Source organism: Elgaria multicarinata, chromosome 9 (assembly GCF_023053635.1).
Source record: "Elgaria multicarinata webbii isolate HBS135686 ecotype San Diego chromosome 9, rElgMul1.1.pri, whole genome shotgun sequence".
NCBI classification, from domain to species: Eukaryota; Metazoa; Chordata; class Lepidosauria; order Squamata; family Anguidae; genus Elgaria; species Elgaria multicarinata.
This window is the reverse complement of record NC_086179.1, coordinates 28,513,305-28,532,808: the sequence shown is the minus strand read 5'-3', so window position 1 is coordinate 28,532,808 and position 19,504 is coordinate 28,513,305. Positions and strand designations below refer to the sequence as shown.

The 19,504-nt window shown below is 39.4% G+C and overlaps 2 protein-coding genes across 2 annotated transcripts; one reads left to right on the top strand and one right to left on the bottom strand.

The window, feature by feature from the left end:
• Positions 1–4,727, top strand: LOC134404013 (ubiquinol-cytochrome-c reductase complex assembly factor 6). Its single transcript, XM_063134565.1, has 3 exons — positions 1–131; positions 1,532–1,658; positions 2,663–4,727. Exons 2-3 carry the CDS (start codon positions 1,551–1,553, stop codon positions 2,756–2,758), a joined length of 204 nt encoding a protein of 67 aa, XP_062990635.1. The 5' UTR covers positions 1–131; positions 1,532–1,550; the 3' UTR covers positions 2,759–4,727.
• A 1,696-nt stretch (positions 4,728–6,423) lies between these two features.
• HSP90B1 (heat shock protein 90 beta family member 1) lies at positions 6,424–18,724 on the bottom strand. Its single transcript, XM_063133386.1, has 18 exons — positions 18,530–18,724; positions 17,184–17,283; positions 15,552–15,693; positions 15,346–15,462; positions 14,669–15,000; positions 13,356–13,467; positions 12,580–12,693; positions 11,804–11,920; positions 11,359–11,496; positions 11,197–11,274; positions 11,041–11,106; positions 10,275–10,544; positions 9,848–10,093; positions 9,626–9,762; positions 8,811–8,889; positions 8,419–8,574; positions 7,626–7,730; positions 6,424–6,683 (listed from the first exon to the last, which is right to left on the bottom strand). The coding sequence occupies exons 1-18, from the start codon at positions 18,576–18,578 to the stop codon at positions 6,654–6,656; spliced, it is 2,388 nt and encodes a 795-aa protein (XP_062989456.1). The 5' UTR covers positions 18,579–18,724; the 3' UTR covers positions 6,424–6,653.
• Positions 18,725–19,504: the final 780 nt, after the last annotated feature.

Here is a 19,504-nt window from a genome sequence, read left to right as displayed (position 1 = left end):
TTCTCATCTTCTGCCATCTCTATTGGTTCCTTGTCTGGCCAAAGAGAATCTTTTTCGCTTGTCCTTGAGTCGATCTGTCTTTTCCAGTATAGAACCAGCATTTAGTACTGCGTTATCGGAAGCTGATGCAAGTAAGTGGGCAGCAGCAGCTGTGGCTGACGTTAGCAACCGGTCTAGCTTTGTGGAAGAAAAGTGTGCTTGCTTTTTATGTAGGGAGGAAGCATTTTGATTCCCTTCTGGAGTTCTGTAAAGGACACACGTGTCTATTGGGCAAGATATGTGTTTATCATATTGGATTAGTTCAATTCACATTGTCTTGTATGATCTCGGTGTGGGGGAATCTCAGCCTCATTTGTTTAGGAACAGGTGAGAAGTAAGTTCGGGAATTCAGTGTTTCTCAAGCCAACGGAGGCTGGTGACTCAGATTTCCACTCTGGGTTTCAGTCAGAATCAGCCAGAACTCTAAAGGAGCTATATAGGGTGTTGGATCTATTTGGGAGGATAGGGGTACCTTGGATAGCTCCTTTAGAGTTTTGTTTGGCTCTGAGTGAAACCCAGAATGGATTTACAGCCCCACCAAAAATGGAGCCACCAGACTCCACCGCCTCAAGCTCAGGGGCAAGCAACCTGGTGTCTTCTAGGTGTTTTGGACTGCTCCTTCCTGGGCCATGCTGGCTGGAGTTTATGAGAGTTGTAATCCAAAACATCTGGAGGCCACTAGGTTGCCTACCCCTGCTCAAGCTTCTACTCCTGCTCCAAAGGTATTTTCCCACCTGATCCTAACCATGCATACTCAGAAATATCTCCCAGTAATTTCAAGTTCTAAGCAAGGAGGTATAAGATGAAAAAATAGGTTTCCTGGATTGTGGTCTTACATTTCTTGGTTCTCTGCATGCTAGTCTGCTGCAGCATAAACAAGGAGTTGGGTAGCATCTTAAAGACAAACACAATTTTTGTGGCAGGAGCTTTCCTGGGCTAGCTTACTCCGTCAGATTGGAGAGTCTACTGATTCAGCATCTAAGTTTTTCTACCATCAAAAGATTCCATATCTCAGCATCTCCACCTCTGTGGTGCGGATTCCCTCTGTGACTTTGAGCAAGTTGTTCTGGCTTGGTCTACCTTCTTTAAAACTTTCCATGACTAATGCAGTAAGGATTATAATAAAACACTTTAAGATTATTCTTTGTTCTTTTTAAATTTCTTAGACACCCTTCTTGATAAAAAATAATAATTCAAGGCAACTCACAATAGAATTGAAACATACAAAATTTAAAATAGCTACAATAAATTATCCATTAAAATAACCTTTTAATGCATATTAGGTGTGCTTGCCAAAATCCATCATTGCCTTGCCTTCACTTTCACTCCCTATTCTATGTGTGTGGTTTAGGCAGCCAGAATACCAGATCTCTGCATTTCCTCCTACGGTGCTCTTCTATTTCCTTTCCAATCTGGAAGGTCAGATTCCCTGCTATGGAAAAACATTTCTTAACTAAGAGGTCCATGTCTTTCTCTCTGATTTTTCTTCCAGCTGCTGGCTCGTGTTGGCCATGCCTGCAGGAGTACCTTGGCCTCGCTACCTGAAAATGCTGAGTGCGAGTATGTTGGCCATGTTTGCTGGTGCAGAAACTGTCCACAGATATTACAGGCCTGATCTTGTAAGTGCCCCCACACTTGCTTTTTTGACATATTTTATTTATTTATTACATTTTTATACTGCCCAATAGCCGAAGCTCTCTGGGCTGTTCACAAAAATTAAAACCATAATAAAACAACCAATAGTCTAAAAACACAAATACAAAATACAGTATAAAAAGCACAACCAGGATAAAACCACGCAGCAGAAATTGATATAAGATTAAAATACAGAATTAGAACAGTAAAATTTACATTTAGGTTAAAATTAAGTGTTAAAATACTGAGAGAATAAAAAGGTCTTCAGCTGGCGACGAAAGGAGTACAGTATAGGCGGCAGGCGGACCTCTCTGGGGAGCTCATTCCACAGCCGGGGTGCCACAGCGGAGAAAGCCCTCCTCCTAGTAGCCACCTGCCTCACTTCCTTTGGCATTTATTTTCTACACCACCTTCCACTTCAGACATACAATGCAGTAATGTTTCAACTGCTTCAGCCCCTTTTGACACATGGCATAGCTCTGGGGTAGCATATCTTCCATTCCTTCCAGGACTGCACACCTTTTCCCTGCGCAAGGGCAGAAAGGGAGGAGCCATGTTCAGCTCTCTGCCTCGGATGAGCTGTTGAGCAATGGCAGGTTAAATTATCTGTTGCCTGAATGTCTGGCTCATTCCTTACTCCTTTCTCCCTGGGAAGCTAGAACTTTTTGTTATCCAAAGACAGAGAATGAAGACATATAGTTTTACTCAGCATATGGAGAAAGTCCTACAAAACTGAAAGGGATTTACTTCCAGCTTTTTAATGGTGTGTGTAGGTACATGGTACCTCAAAAATCCTATTATTAAGGGATGACAGTAGATAGTTTACATGAAAACGTCAGTTCAATAAATTCTTGTTTTGGCCCTTAATTACATATTTCACATTAGGAGAGGTAGCTAGCCTAGGTATGTTCCTCTACCTGGAAGAATTTTCAGTAAGTACATAGAATTGTATGTCAAGATGATGGATTTGTGTCTGTGTTTTTTGTAGTCAATACCTGAAGTTCCTCCCAAGCCCGGAGAACTCAGAACAGAACTCTTGGGCCTCAAAGAAAGAAATCAGCAAGTTGAGCCTTCACAACAATGACCATGCAAGGAATCTTGTTGCATCCCTCTATAAACTGTTCTTTAATATTTATAATTCAACCTGTACAACTGGATGTTTTCTGGATACAAGGGATATTAAATTCCTAGCTGTTGTATGCCTGTTTTCTGAAGAGTCCAAATAGTGCCACTTCTACAGCCTGCTCTTTTTGCCCATCACAAAGGCAACCTCCTGCTCAGCTCTGTCATATTTGCCTCTACACACACCTGCTGCGATGGTTCTCAGGATGTGGCATGAGACAGCAGCCCATGCCTACTTCCACTCTATTTCCTTAAAAAAGTTACTTGCAGGCTGTCATGATGTGCGCAGGGCTGGTAGAGATCAGAGTGACTTTTGCTGTTAACTCCTGGTTGGGCTGGATGCCTCCTCATACAGTTAGGGTGCCAGCCCTGCTGGCTGAATGCTAGAGGGTTTTTTTTTTGTCTGAACATGCATAGGATTGCACTCTCAGTACATTAATTTCAATCTTTAAAAGTTGCAATTTTTTCCACATTTTTCCTGTAGATAAACTTTTGTAAGAGGAGCCAATTGAACATACTTCTGGATGCCCAGAAGTGCTTTGTTACAGCAAACTGCAGTTTTCTGCAGAGGAGGGATCTGTTATCATTCCTTCCTTAGCAACCTTACAGATGAACAAAATACATTTTATCTATGGCTGACCTTGCAGATGGTTCTGAATTAATAGCGGATGTGAAATGTAGCAGTTTGAGTTGTCATGTGAAAACACTCAACATTTCTGCTCTAATGCTCAGTTGTTGTGCTAATTACTAGTGAGTACATGAGAATTGTACTTATTTTATCCAAATATACTGTCAAATGAACATTACCTGATATCGTTTTAGACATATAGTATAGAATCTGCCTAGCCTATAGTTTCACTTTATTTTAACCTAGGAAGAACTCAGCAGTCCATCAGAGCTAAAATCCAGAAGTTCCCACCTTTGCCCATAAAGAGCTACTAAGATTTTGCACCCATTTATGGAAAAGTATCTGGAATAAGGCTTTAAGCCCCAAGAACTGCTTAGAACGTCTACTTGCATCTCATGGCAATTAGTCACACATTTTTTTATATTGGGTTATACTCTATTGTCCTTCTGCAGTTTTAATTCCCAATCTGCTCCAGAGGGTTGGGGTAGTGGAAAGGAATCTCTTCTGTTAGTGGGAGTCCACATGTATAATGGCTGTAACCCACTGTCCCAAACATCAGCTAGCAGAGTCCTGTTAAATGAAGGCCCTTCATTAACCCCTTAATTTTTGTGAACCGCCCAGAGAGCTTCGGCTATTGGGCGGTATAAAAATGTAATAAATAAATAAGGCAACAGGATGTTAGATCTGCATCTATTTTCACGCAGGAGACGAAGTGCAGTAATGGTACCCCCTTAATTTAACCTTCTGCATAAAGCTTATTAGAAAGAATACAGAATCCGGCAATGAAATTTTAATGTTTGCTCCTGGAATATAGAACTGCAGAAACTCTTGCTATTAACATTTCAAGTAGTCAAGTTTCATTTATTTGTAAGCCAAATAGCAAGGTGTCCACCATGTAAGTGATCCTTTCACACAAAAGCATTGCACAAGCAGCAATAGTAGAGATGTGAAGTCTTTTCCAAAGACTTTTTTGTCCGTCCATCCATCCATCCCCCCTCCAAATTGAAACAACGGATTCCGGGATGTTTTATTTTAGCATGATGAATAAAATGTTTAAGACAAGGTGTTACTTCTCCAAATGATTTCTAAAAATTACGTACAGTATTAGATTATTACAATTACTGTGCACCAAGGACAAGCAAGTCCTAGGTTGCAAACTGAGACTACAAACTCTCAAATGCAAGAGCAAGATGCATTTCTGCCTCTAGGGGGCATTGCCACTGAAGCAGAGACTGAAACTAATAGGGATAGCTATAGCTCAGAAAATGAGTCTGATTAAATTTCATGCATATTCATTGAATCTTTGTCCCCCCTTCTTTCTTCAGTTCTTTTTATGGGAATGGCTGCTTTATGTCTTGACACTGGAGGTCTAGCAGAGACATAATTTTCTTTATGTTGGTGGTTTCTTCTGTTTTTTGCCTGCTTCTCATAAACTGGCAGAACCAAAGATTTCTTACAGTTCAGGAGCTTGTAGCGAAATTTGTTACAATTTTTTTTTAAAAAAAATTAAAGTAAATTAAATTTGTAATAATTGTTTGAATACACTGTACTTTTAATGAACCAAATGTTATAATTTTATGCCAAACTAACTTGGACATAATACCATTTTATGTTCCTAAAGTAACAGTGACTTTCAATCTAAAAAGTGGTAATATTGCATTATTACAATTTTTCTGAAACTTTCCGTTTCCCCCCCCCATGGCTTCAAAATTTCCGGAAATTTTACATCTCTAAGCAGGAGTGCCAAACAAGGAAGTGAAACTAAATGTAAAGATACTGCTGGTTTTAGAGGAAGCATGAGAATTGGTATAGGACTTGCCCACAATGGCAGTGTGCAAATGCCAGTTATTGCACAAGCATCTGCAGGACAGCACCACTTAATTTTTCTTCCCTCCCCCGTCTTTTAATATTTGATCTGTGCCCTTTCTTGAAGATATGCAGGATGGCAGATACTTTTCACCCGTCCCGAAATCCCAACCTTCCAACAAGCTTAAGTGGTTTAGGCTGAGGGAAAGAAACTGCTCTACAATTTGCCACGGAAACATGGTTGCATGCAGATTTGAATCCAGGTCTTTCCAGTTCTCCATTTTCAATTCAGAATCTTTAGATTAGTGGAACGTGCTACCAGCAAGGCAAGGTAGACAAGCTATTATACATGCACTTTTCTCCCTGAAATACAGGGCAATGTGTTTAGATATTTGCAGCTAGGGCTGGTATGTGAGAAGAATCGTATGGCTCAGGTTGCTACTTATTCTTCTGAACTCTCAATTCAGCTTAATTTACCACAGTAGTTCAGCTACTGCTTTTTGTTAACTATGCCAACAGCACCCATGATATGAAGGGAAATTGCCATTAGGTCAGTGTTAAACTTAGTTCTGCTTCTACTAAATCCAAAAATGTGTCTTGGGGGATTTGTATACACAGGGGAAAAAAAGTAAGCCATTCAATGATCTATTAGGGGGTAGGGCAGACTAAGGCCTGCTGTGAAAGCCCTGCCTATATCAGTTCCCCCGCACAAGGCATGTGAGCAGAGCCATCCCCACTTGCCCAATTTCACAGCAGATTGCCCACCCCAGTATTACATAAATTAGAAACAAAGAATAATACTCATTCTTAGCAAGCATATTCCCACTCTCAGGCACATTTAAAAATATATATCCTACTTTTAGAGTTGTAGTGGCTAATGCAAGATATTGCAACTGTAAGCAACAATGCAAATATTTCACAGCTTTCCATTCCTGAATACTTTTTTTTCTTTTGAGGAGGACCCGAGATTTTAGCCAGCTAGGAACTTTAAATACAAACATGACTCAGCCAAACAGAGACTGATATGGGTAGAAGAGTGGGCTATAAATTAAGGCCAGCAGCTTTACAGCTCTTTTAAAGTAATTCCTATCCTAAGACTTTTCCCATATGGCTTCCGTGCAGAAGATACTGCACTAGCAGACTGACTTTGATTAATTCCAAGCAAGTAAGTACTTCAGTGCCCCAAACAGCAATTGGTGTGAACATTTTAATTTTGTACACATGACAAGATTTTACACCAAGTAGTCAGTTAAATAGTACAAATTTACATTGTGAGGAATGTTTAAAAAATGCAACTTAAAAAAATCCTCTTCAGCCCATAACCCTAAGCCTCCCTCCCCAACATTTTACAGTGAAAAAAAACACAAATTGAGTTCACATTCCTGCTTCATCCCAGACACAGGATACTATTTGTGAGTGCATTTTACAATTCATCTTTTACATCTGTGGACTCCTGCAAGAGACAAAGGAAGAATTACTTAAAATGTTTCAAGACATTTCACTTGCTGTTTACAAAGGAATGCTGGGCAGAACTCCCAGTAAAATGTAATTTCTATGCTTGCTACTTAACTGACCCAGAATAGATGGATATTGTATGTAATCTGTTTTTATGCTTTTAAATTTTGTATATTTGTTTTTAATGTTCCATGTTCTAATCTTTGTAAACTGCCCAGAGAGCTTCAGCTGTGGGGTGGGGTGGGCTGGGTTATACAAATGTAATAAATAGGGAGGCACACTATGCCATGTTTAGATTTCTCTTCTCACTTGCTGGAGCAGTGTAATGGGTAGAACTTAAACTAGCCAAATACAAGCATATTAGAATTCCATCTTTATTGGTATTAAGATTGTGTTCAAAAGAAACAAAAATACTTATGTGCCACTGTAGAACCTACGTCTTGCTTTAACAGTTCTCCAAATCAATGAAAATGCTGAATCAATGATTGTAAAATCCCAGTTCTATTCAGGTTTCCCAAGTAATTTATATAAGGGGCAAGCCTCTACAACAAAGCCTTCCACAACCTGGTACTATTCAGATGCTTTGGACTTCAACTCCCATCAGCTCTTGCTAGCATAGGTAATGGTCAGGAGTGCTGTGAACTGTAGTCCAAAACATCTAAAGGACATCAGCGCCGGGGAAGCTTTTGCCAACAATTTCAGATCATATGAGAAATCTAGTAGATAACTTGAAGTCCCCAATATGCCTTCAGCCCACATACTGGAAGTACACAAGAGACCTTAGTTCATTTCAATCGAGGCCAATTGAGTTTAGCTAGGTTTAAATCCTGGTTTTCCAAGTCACCTGAGCTGTGGCAAAACATGGTGACTGACAGAGTTGGTGCTATAAGAGACAACATGATAAGCAACTTTCCCCCTCATTCTACCTAACTGTACTAACCTTTTTCTCTGTTTCACTATCTTCAGCATCTTCATCAGCTTCAACTTCCTCCTCTTGTTCTACCTCTTCAGCAGCTTCTTCTGGTTCTTCAGGCTCTTCTTCCACCTTTCAGAAACCATTTTTTTTTTACTGAATGGAAGACTTCCACACCAATATACTTTATTATCACATAATAGTAACCTTTCATCAATATGAGGTGCAATAATTTGAGACATTTTGGATAATGCAGGATTAGTCAGTAAGACTTCATTCTGAGGAACCTGTATCGAATTTAAGCACTGGCTCCAATGGCCAAATTTTTAGGGCACTAGGCAACTAGGATTTTTCAAAGGCCATTTATTTTCCCGCTCATTAGGTTTTACTAGATTGGGTCTTTGTTAAAGCAACTATGCCATAAAAGCACTGTAGGTTAATTGTTTTCCAGGAAAAGGAACAGTTAGGAATAGCAAGTATAGGCAATATTTAACTGGACTAGAAAAATATTTCTGGTTCAGAGGTGCCAAACAGCTTAGAATTTCTAACAGGTAACAGCTTAGAACATCTTCAGCTTTACTTTTAAGTAAGAATGCTAGTTATAGCACTTGAGGACTGTGTATATAGCATTTCATTAGATTTAGCATTTGACAAAATTAACTTATGTTCCAATGATCCTTGAACTTTCCTGCAGCCAAGTTCCTGTAATGTATCAAGTACCGTAAATGCTTTGAGATGGGGACCTAATTAAGTCATGAACACAAACACCAGTTTAAGAGACGATACCACCATCATACACTTGCCTGACATTTTGACTAACCTTTTCCTCTGGGTCAATATTCAGACTTAGACGAAGCATTCTTTGTATCCTTTGTTCATATTCCTTTGTATCTGCAAGCAGATATCCTGATCTAAGGGTAGCAGTCTCAAGTAAAACCACAGCAAGATCTGCAACTGTTTGATCATCTTCATTTTCCTGATTAAAGGAAGACACAGGAGTTAATAGAACAAAAAAACAGTTATCAATTTCCTAGGTTCCTACTGGACAGGTAATACAAGTAGTCCAACAAGTTCTAGCAATGAGTTATCCCAGCATTCGGCATTGTGGAAGAACCAAGTTCCTTTAACACAGTTTAACAGGTTTTTTTGCTTGAAGAATGCAAGAGTAGGACTCAACTCCAGCAGACTTCAAATACCTTGGAATTTTCTTACCTGTACACGTCTGAGCATGTCTTTTATGAGAGGATGTCTGGGGTTGATTTCAAATGTCTTCTTTTGGCTTGCATAATAACTAAAAGGGAAAATTGAGTATTTAAGGGCAACTAAATATATTTTATTATTATGTTACACTATTTTGGGATGAGACTTCCAAATTCTAGAAACTTGCTAAACAGTAATATTAATTTTGCAGTACTAAATCAAGGAAGGACAAATCAAGGAAGCATTTCTTTATTTTGATACCAAGTACTTAATGGAACAATTTCTACTTCCAATTTTGGGATTCTTCCTAACAGGTAAATAATTACTTCAAGTTTGACCTTCTAGTAGATCTACTAGAAGTTAAGGAAAGTGCAAGACAACTTTATGTTTGTATGATTCAGACTTAATGCTTAGCTAGGTAAGTCTGCCTAGAAGTTCTAGAGTAGAAGTAGGCTGAAGATAGGTTTAGATCTACTGGTAGAACCCTAAGTGTTATGCAGTAGATCAGCCAGCATTTTTACCCCCAATTATTTAAAAACAGCAGCACCAAAATGACCCCCCATTCTAAATTATATTGTTGAAATTAAGAAAGGTTGGGGTATTCCTAGGCTCAGAATTTTTGAATTTTGAATGTATGACTTTTGCACCAGACTCCAGTTGGTGGATCCTCAGGCCCTAGTAAAAAAATAGGCCCAACAACCCTGAAGCTTGCCCACATTGTTCTAGTGATAGGAAGTATTTCTCTTGAAGACTACTGGCATGTATAGAATTAATTAGCTATTAGTGGATATTGTCTAGAAGGCACTTGTAAAGAATTGATGTCTTACTTTGTAGAGATGTCTTTGCCAGTCTGGTAAGCCTGAGCCTTCATGATTCTTTCCATGTTGCCAGACCATCCATACTGACTAGCCACAAGAGCACATGGGGACTGAGTTAACCGCTGTGATAACACTGCTTTTTCGATCTAAAAGAGAAAAATGCTATTGTGAAGTTAAACCATAGCAACGAACATTTCTGTAAGAACACTAAAATCCTCAATAAGTGCATACCTTATCCTTTAGAGCTTTATCTTTCATCCAAGTTAGAAGGGGTTCATATTCTTTTTCTAAAGCTTCACGGGCCTCCTTCGATTTTTCACTTTCATCAAACTTCACTCCTTCCTTAGCAACATTCTGGAACCTTTTGTTATCAAACTCTGGGAGAGCCTGGATGCAATATTCATCTACAGGCTCTGTCAAATAGATTACTTCGTAGCCTTTTTTCAGAAGTCGTTCTACAAATGGCGAAGATTCAGCCTACAAAGCAAGTTCAAACATGAGTACAACACAGTATTACAGGATTTCAAATCACACATTTATTCAGCATCAACAAATCGCTAGTCTTAGTTATATAAACAGTTTTGTTAGTATTTCCGTGTAACAGATACTGACAACAATAGAAAGATTCACTAATGGATCACTACGAGTTACATTTTACCTCCTTTCTGGTTGAGCCAGCCATGAAATAGATTTTGTCCTGTTTCTCCTTCATTCTTTCTACATATTGGTCTAGACTAGTAAGGTTGGTCTCATGGTGAGAAGTCTGGAAACGAAGCAGTTTAGCTAGACGAGTACGATTTGAATGATCCTCAATTACTCCAAGCTTGATGTTTGTGCCAAATTCTTTCCAGAATGTGTCATTGTATTGTTCTTCAGCGATCTTTTTAATCATATCAAGTGTTTTGCGTACAAGTTTCTTTCTGATAACCTAAAAATGCATGGAGATAAACGTAAGCAAGGACAAACGCAAGAAAGGACAATGGCATTTAACAACTTTCAGAATATCAGGAGTTTTGAGAAAAAATTTTAAAAGTTAACAAGAGTGTAAGTTACGATACGTCATAATGGTATATTCCCATGCATGCTCTCACAAACATCTGCAAGAGACCTTAAGTATCTACATTCTTTCCTTCATCCCCAATCACACACTGCCAGAACTGGGAAGAACTTGGTAGCTGGACTATGGTGAGGAAGATTCCTACCCTGTTCTTTTTGCTAAGACACATCTGTCTATGGGCTGATAATAGCTTCACCCCTCAGATAGAGCAAGCAAACTCTGACCTTGCCTTTAGACAAAAAGGAATGGTTTCAGATTCCATCTAATTTTTAGGTATTATCTGTTCTACAACCCATGCTATACAGCCATATTAAGATAATCCCAAAAAGACCTAGTTAAAATTGAGCCTGAACAATAAACAATATACCTTTAGCAGTTTGTGCTGCTGGAGTGTCTCACGAGATACATTTAGAGGAAGATCATCTGAATCTACCTACAGTTAAAAGAAAAACATTTAGAGATGCTTATTTTTTAAAAGTGGGATTTAAACTGGCCACTACAAAATATCCCTGAAGATACTTACAACACCCTTCACAAAGTTCAGGTATTTGGGCATCATGTCATGGAAGTCATCTGTGATGAATACTCTCCGGACATATAGCTGCAAGACAACAAAATTGTTCATATTGTTTCTGTAACTCTCCTGACTTAAAGAAAAGAAAAAGAGTTTGTATCTTATTTTTACCTTTATAAAGTCACTCTTTTTGGATCCATATTCATCAAATAAGCCACGTGGAGCAGTGGTTGGGACAAACAAGATGGACTTGAATGTCACCTCTCCCTCAGCAGTAAAATGAATGTAAGTCATAGGATCATCAGACTCCTGCAGAAAGATTGGCAATCAGTTTTCACTTCCGCAAAGGAAGAAGCTGGCTTCAAATGCATGGCATTGGTGCTTCTCTCACTCCAACCAGGATCCAATGTCTTAAAGGTGCACCACATACTAGCACCCAGCATGTAGACTATCAGAGAAGTATCAAGATTAAAGCATACCATATTTAATCTATTTATCTACCGAGAAGATTAGCTTGCAAGTTTCATCTGTTCACATCTCCTTCCCAACCCTGTTACTACTATGGACTTGACTGCACTGTATCTATTCTTGTCCCATGATGAAAGAGCATGCACACCTTAGAAAAGGATTTGTAGAAAGCTTTGTATTCTTCTTCTTCCACTTCTTTAGATGGTCTCTGCCAAATTGGCTTGATGTCATTCATAAGCTCCCAATCCCAGACAGTTTTCTCAACCTGAAAAATATTTCCAGAATCATTTCCAGAATTCCTGGCAAGTACTTTTGTATTTAATACATTCAAGCAACTAACTGGTAGAAGCTCCTACGTTTACCAATGAAACACTACATCTTTAGCTACCATGTCTCATAACTGCATACTAGTTCATTACATTTATAGCCCCTTATTCCATGATGGAACTCAAGTCAGGAGGCATAGAATTCCTAGGTGGTTGGTTGCCTATCTAGAAACTGACCACAGCCAGACCCGCTTAGCTTCAAAGTTGATACATTATGCACCTTCCAAATCAACTTATCATGCAGAGGAATCTCTTTTCTGCTATAACCGTAATCAAGCAAATTCAATGCGACAATACAAGCAAGCATGAATGTGGAGATCATGACAACAGGAAAATAATAGACATGTATTGTTCTGCTTGTAGAGACACATGCCACTGTCACAACTTAGTAAATGGTACATTTTGGCTATGTAAGAACTAGTGCTCAGCAAACTGATATCACTCTTCATATAAGATGACCTATGCATCTAGAGATATACAATCTGATATACACTATTTTCATCTGCATAGATTACTGATTCACCCAAGTCTAATTGGCAGCTGTTTTGAAGTTAAACTGTAACTATTCAAGCCACTTTAAAATGTGAAGAAATCTTGCCATTTTAGTTTTTGGCTTTTTCTCTTCGTCTTCTTCTTCCACTGCAGCTTCCTCATCTGTCTCATCTTTGTCTTTTACTTCTTCATCCTCAATAGGTTCTTGTACAGTTTCAGTCTGCAGATAACAATCCCAGTTGAATACACATATTTTGTCAGAAGAATCCAGTTAAATATATACTTATTTCCACGAAGTTATAAAAACATTAATGGGACTGGAGCTAATCTGAACTTGTCATGCTGCATTTAAACAAGTATGGCTGTAAACGTTGTACAGATATCCATTACAAGCTTCACATGTTAATTCATGCTGTTCACAATTACAGGCAAGTGAAGTGTGTTACTACTAAACCCTAGTTTCTAATCAGGAAAGCACAATATTGAAAGTTAACAGCACTTCATCTTCAGAATTGCTTAGGGTTAGTAAATATCTTATAGACACTGCTGTATAAAAGTGATCCAAGAAAGGTCTCTGAGGACTTGACTTTGTCTTCTGGGTAGGGGACTGAAAAGATCATATCCATTAAGCACATTTCAAGTCTTAGCTTAGAAAGAGACTCACCAAGTAAGATGAACTCCTACAAGTTGCTTTTGCAATCTCATTTGTTTAAACAGACTGCTGTTTTTCAAGTCAAACGTCCACAGGTAGTTTGTCCTTGTACTCCACCACAGCACATTCTCATTAAAAAGCACATAAACCTTTACTTCTACAAACTGACTTCAACGCTAATATAATCTAGATTAGATATTTTACAAGTTATCAATATTAGGAATGTTTACCTTGCTACTCCATACATATATAGGGAAGTTTATGAACTGTGAGTATTTCTTGACCAAGTTTTTAATTGTATCCAGCTCAAGATAGTCTGAAGCTTCTTCCTTCAAAACAAGGCTGAGAAATAGAATAAGCCATTTATCACTGCATTGGTTCATAGCAACAATTTTTTATATTAAATACCCTTTTCAGTTGAAAATCAGGACGGTTTTTTCTATATCTGCCTAGATTTTTTAATTAAGCTATCCAAATTGAAGTATCAATAAAAATACTATAATGCAAGTTTTTACTATGCAAGACACAATTGGTAAATGTTATTATCATGTTGGCAGCCCAACCTGGATACTTCAAGCAAACACAACCCTAGCACTTCAAGTACTGTTATATTCCTTTTATCAAGTGTTTTTCTTGTTATCAGTACCACTTAACTCTTTAATGATAATTTGAGAAAGCAATTACGCATTAGTGGTTGCTAATGAGAACTTCTTAAGAGTAGAGAGCAATACAGCACAGCATCCGGTGCTTCCCTTTACATCTCACCCAAAAATGAATATGCAAGATTGATTATACTGTCACAAAGAATGTAATTTTAAGTCAAGTGTACTATTGATACTTCATGTGACCATGATGTGATTTTTTTTGTAGGATTGCTCTCTTTCTCTCTCTCTCTCTCTATATATTTGATAATATGTTCTAAAGACTAGTAAAAATAAAGTTACAGAATAGAATACACTTAATGGATAACTTTGCTGTTTACTTAAAATATTAATCAAGTTATTCTTGAAGAAACATAGTATTTACACTTTTAAAAAAATCATAGATTTCAATCTATTTTTATGCACCCTCAAATTACAACTATACACTATTTCACTGCACTAAGGATGCTTTCTAAGTAAATCATGCACTTTTCTATTTTCCAGCAACAGACATCTTCAGCAAATACTAATGGTGTCCCATACTTAACAAGTGCTTAACCCTACTCACACCCCAGAGAGTGAAAACAGTGCTGGCTGAGGGATCAAAACATAGCTATATCTGAAGACCTTCTGCTGCCCAAACGGAACAGCTGTGACATTGTAATCCTGAAGACAAGTAGTAGATCCAGCCAGAAGTATCACAGCAGTGGAGGGACTTTTAACACTAATCCTAGGCACCTGGAAGTACTACACCCCTTGGTTAGGGATATTTGTGCTTTACTTTCAGGCTTCATCTTTAGAATCTGCTGACAAGGTCTAAAACAATGCACAGTACTCAGCAGAAGCCAAACGTATCTGCCTTCATTAATGAGTAATGTACTTAGAATATTTGCAATACTCACGTTATAGTAGACCCTCGTCCTAAGGTGTCTCCTCGAGGATCATCAATTACAGAGAACTCATTTGAGTTAGATTCCCAGATGTGTTGAGTGTCATTGTTGTGCTTTGATGTGACAATAACCCTGTCTGCTACAAGGAAAGCAGAGTAGAACCCAACACCAAACTGACCAATCAACTCAGAAGTTGACTGGTTCTCTTCACTCATTTCAGTTATCTTGTTTAGAAATTCACTTGTACCAGACTTAGCAATGGTACCCAAGTTTTTGATCAGCTCTTCTTTGGTCATGCCAATGCCAGTGTCTGTAACATGAAGCATATTCTTCTCTTTATCACACTGCAAAAGACAAAAAAAAAAAAAAAAAAAACCAGAACTCATTCAGTGTTTTATCTATTCAAGCCATCATTGCAAATACAACAATTTAAACACGACTTTGTAAAAATTTCTAATGCAAAGCAGTAACCATTCACCATTCTATTTCATATAGTCAGTATCTTCCTTCACATGCAGTAAGAAAACAGCAAGTCACCTAATTTATGGATATATACCCTACCTCTTAAAAAGACTTCACTAAGTGGTTTGCAAAATTTGGTAATAAAATTTGGTAATAATAAAAATACGTATGTACAAGAAAACCTGTCCTCCAAGACTGCAGCAAGAGGAACAGAAGGGGCATCTTACCTTAATTTTTATTGTGAGTTCCTCATTACGAGAAAGAGCGTTTTCATCAGTTAGTGATATCAATCGTATTTTATCTAGAGCATCAGATGCATTTGAAATCAATTCCCTCAGGAAGATCTAGAGTAAAATTTTAAAGACAGTCAGGCACATATATGCATAAAGAAATATTTGTGCCTGTATCGACCTGCGATTAAAATATAGCTTACCTCTTTATTTTTGTAAAGAGAGTTGATAATAAGTTTCATCATTCTGTTAACTTCAGCCTGGAATGCAAATTTTTCTGACTTCTCTCTAATTTGTTTTATCTGGGATGCATTTAAGCCATCCAACTGAATCGACTCCTCTTCCCTGTAGACAGAAAATACCAGATACCACTCAATAAACCAAGTTTTCCAGGTGGTGATTATGTACTGAGTTAATTTTTGAGCACTAGAAAATTAAGCTTTCGTTCCTTGCTACAACTGGATGACCCCTGTCTAAAATCCAAACCTTCAGAGGCAATGAGATTTCCGAACTTTCTAGAATTTGCCTTTTACTGTGCTGGAATGCCAGGCCCTATGAGAATGTAAAATTTCATGCCTCAAATTTTTAGCTAGGCGTAAGATGTCCCCACCTTTCAAATTTAACTAGTAATCTGAGTGCCTTGGACAATATATGTGCCAGATTTCAGCTTTTTGGGTGACCAGGAAGTACCATAACCACTTGGAAGTACACTTGAACTCCCTTGTTTACAGGGAGAGAAGTACAAGTGACATGTTTTCAGATTTTTCTGACCTTGGATTACAAATTTTAGGGATCTACCTCATAGGGAGTTATTATAGCAATTTTAATACCTCCAATATTGTGTGATGTCAGAACATCTTGATGCACAAAATTCTAGGAAGTTAGAGGATTTATCAAGACAATTCAGTGTTACAGAGAACAGAGCTCTTAGATAACATGTCACATTCTATAAATAGCATGTTACAAAGCTTTATCAGCAATTCATAAACAAAAGGGGTCACAGAGAAAATTCTTATCTCATCTATCAGCAGGGAGGCTCAAGAATCAACGAGCTAATCCCTCCTAGCATCTTGCTGCTAGGTAAATGAGATTTATTACTATGTAAGTTATAAGGCGATCTGATTGCTTGCCTCATATTATCACTTGTTCTCCGATCATAAAACCAGGCTCCCCATTCACAACCTTCCCTCATTGTGGCTGTGCTGAATACTGCAAAATAAGCACTTGACAGAACCTCCAACCATGCTCCCCATTATCAGTTTGAATTTTAGCTACACTCCATTTTCTAAAGTAAGAATTCCAAGGAGTGTTTCTGATTACTGTTTGATTCTCGTCCTCACGGAATCTCCAGCTTTAGGAGCCCCAATACAGCTATACAAAGTAAACCTTTGCTTCTCAAGCTCCATGCAATTGTAGGTATCATTGCAAGCAAGTTATTCAGTATAAAAAAAGTATGCAATGCCTTGTAGAAATCAGACCTCTTTAGGAAAACTAAACAATCTTATTAGCCTAGGGCTTCATTATAACAATAGCATATCTAACAAAGCATTCATGTTACAATTAGATCATGTCCTAGAACACTTTGTACAAGTGACTTTATTGTGTTTGATAAGTTTCTACTTGGGTAGGGTTTTTCCAACCCTGTGGGGAAAATGGAAAACATTCTACAGAACAAACTGACTATCATTATAGTCTGACTATAAGCCACAAGTATGGAACCTAATTAATTGTTATTTTAAAACAAGATATTATGGAGGAATATCTCATTTAAGCCAATTTGGAAAGCATGTGTGTAGAGTGTACATTTTTATCAGCTTTATATTTCCAAAACAAACCTCTGAACAACTTCATCATCTGTTCGAGATCCTTCCCTGCTTTTTCCCATGTCATCTTCCACAGTGCCATCCACATCGAGCTCATCAGCCTGGGCTGAGGCTGCAAAAAGGGTAATTTTTGGACAGTTTAGTATCAGAGCAAGGCAGATGATCCCTGTACTCATGCATGCAAGATAGAGGAGCAGGACAACACTTTATGATCATGGAATTTTTCAAAGTAGGAACTGGGCCCCCCTGAGCATTCCACTCCTTCTATCAGATAGACTTACACTACTTTAGTCAGGGGTGGGGAACCTAGTTGGTGTTCGCTGGGCCACCTTAGTGGTGTCTCTCCCAATTAAGCCTGATATATTCTATATAGAAAGAAAATACGATTTGCATAAATGCAAAGTTTATGAAGCAATATTTTAAGCCACACCCCATCGTGGTGAGAAATTGGCTAAAAGAGCCAACTGAATGGCACAAAACTGTGGGATGGCTAGAAAGTTCTCTCAGGTTCCAAGCACATGGTAAAAAGAGACTATAGCACAAGTACACAGTAAATGGGTGCTCCCAAGAGGAGATGATGAAGTCATCCACTTGCTCAGCACTCCTAGCTTTGCACTGTCAAGAAGGGGAGCACTGTGACCAACGTGCACTCCAAAGGGCTAATACACACAGCTGGCCCAGTTCAATGTCCAAAGCCAACACTGTCCATTAGCCGCTTCTGCTTAAATGGACTCACACCTGCCCTGATGAATCTCGCAGTTTTCTTGAAGCATTCGAATGAAATACTTACACATACCCTAAATCCAGAGGACTTCCCCCCCCCCCCGTCACACGCTCAAAAACAGGCCCTTTATTTCGAAGCTCCCTCCCAGAGCCATCCATTCGTCTGAACCAAATACCCTGGTGACAAAGCCCACCTTTTCTTCCCTAAATCTCAGACGTGCAGCCCGCACGCCTTCTGGACGAACATTTACTCACAAGTAAGCCCCACCGTGCCCAAAGGGGCAAACTCTCGAGTTCAGCGAGCATAGGGTTGAAGGTTGAGGGCACCCCTTAAAAATATGATGCTAACCAGGTTTTACTCTGAGGTAAGCATATATCACCGTTTTATAAAGTCCGTGACTACCACCCAATACCGCCCCCGGAACACATTTTAATCCGCACACGCATTTGAAAAGAGTAGGGGGGTGCCTAAATTCTTCTACCCCACCCCCACCCCCGAGAAAAAGGAGAATTTTAAAGGGCATTGAGAAGTTGGCCTGAGGTAATAATTGGCAAGGACGCTCAATTAAAAGGGCTTCCCCCCTCAACCGCCGCCCGCGGAATGTTCCAGAAACCCCTCCCCCACCGACACTCACCGGTCAGGAAGAGAAGGCAGAAGAGGCCGAGTCCCCACAACGGCTTCATCTCGGGGGTGCCAGGAGCGGACTGAGGTAAGAACAACTCTGGACAGCACCTACCTCCCACGCGCGCCAAAGGGCAGGGACCTGGAACCGTCAGGAAAAAAGGAGGATTTTAAAAAACTACCCTCCCCAACTCTCTGCACGCGCCTTAAGGACTAAAGCCACTAACCAAAACCACCCGCCCCCCAAAGCTTATCACTAGCAAACGCCTTGGGGTGGGGGGAAAAAAACCTCCCGGCCGCGCCAATCGGAGCGCACCACGCCAAACACGGGGCCAATCGGAAGACTAGAAGGGAGGGGCGGAGCTCTCGTCCCACCAATCGTCGCCTTCCAGGTGAGATTTCCCGGCGCCAGAGCGTGGCTGGGCTCGATTGGCTGTTGCTATGCTAACTGACCAATCAGTGTCAAAGGCGGGAGTAATAGGCCTTGGTTTGCGTCCCTCCTCCCCACAGCATTTATTCAATTATTTATTGAAGTTGAATGTGTCGCTGAGGGCCTCTGAGAACGAAACCTGAAACTGTTTTTTTTATTTGAAAAAATGTGCATATACACGTTTAACATCTCCACGAGTACTTCCGGGGCAAAAGGACACGTCTCTATGACAACCTTCACTCCCGGTTTTGTGCCTAATAACATGCGGAGAAAGTAGATCAGAGGGAACATCTGTCTTCCACACAAGTTTTCCCTTTCTGTTGAGCCAGAAATACATTTGCCGACCTGCGGCGTCCACATTTTGAAGAATTCCTTTTAAATAAAGTCTGTAAAACCGTTCCCAGCTTGCAATGCTTCATAGGCTCGCAAGCGCAGGTGCTCGCCCTGCATTGGTGTCCTCCATGCTGACGTCCATACTGCTCTGCATGCTGGGAAGCGCCTTCTTACGTTGCATGATGGGAGTTGTAGTCCCATCATGAAGAATCATCGGCTATACTG

Bases quoted from the DNA above. Each gene is read 5' to 3' on its own strand.
- HSP90B1 (XM_063133386.1), bottom strand. From the start codon at position 18,578: ATGAAGCCGTTGTGGGGACTCGGCCTCTTCTGCCTTCTCTTCCTGACC. The intron at 12,694-13,355 runs GTAAACATTCCT...TGTTATCTGCAG, and splicing joins TATATGTATGGAGTAGCAAG to ACTGAAACTGTACAAGAACC. The intron at 9,763-9,847 runs GTATGCACTTAT...TTTCTCTTTTAG, and splicing joins ATAAAGCTCTAAAGGATAAG to ATCGAAAAAGCAGTGTTATC.
- LOC134404013 (XM_063134565.1), top strand. From the start codon at position 1,551: ATGCCTGCAGGAGTACCTTGGCCTCGCTACCTGAAAATGCTGAGTGCG. The intron at 1,659-2,662 runs GTAAGTGCCCCC...TGTTTTTTGTAG, and splicing joins GATATTACAGGCCTGATCTT to TCAATACCTGAAGTTCCTCC.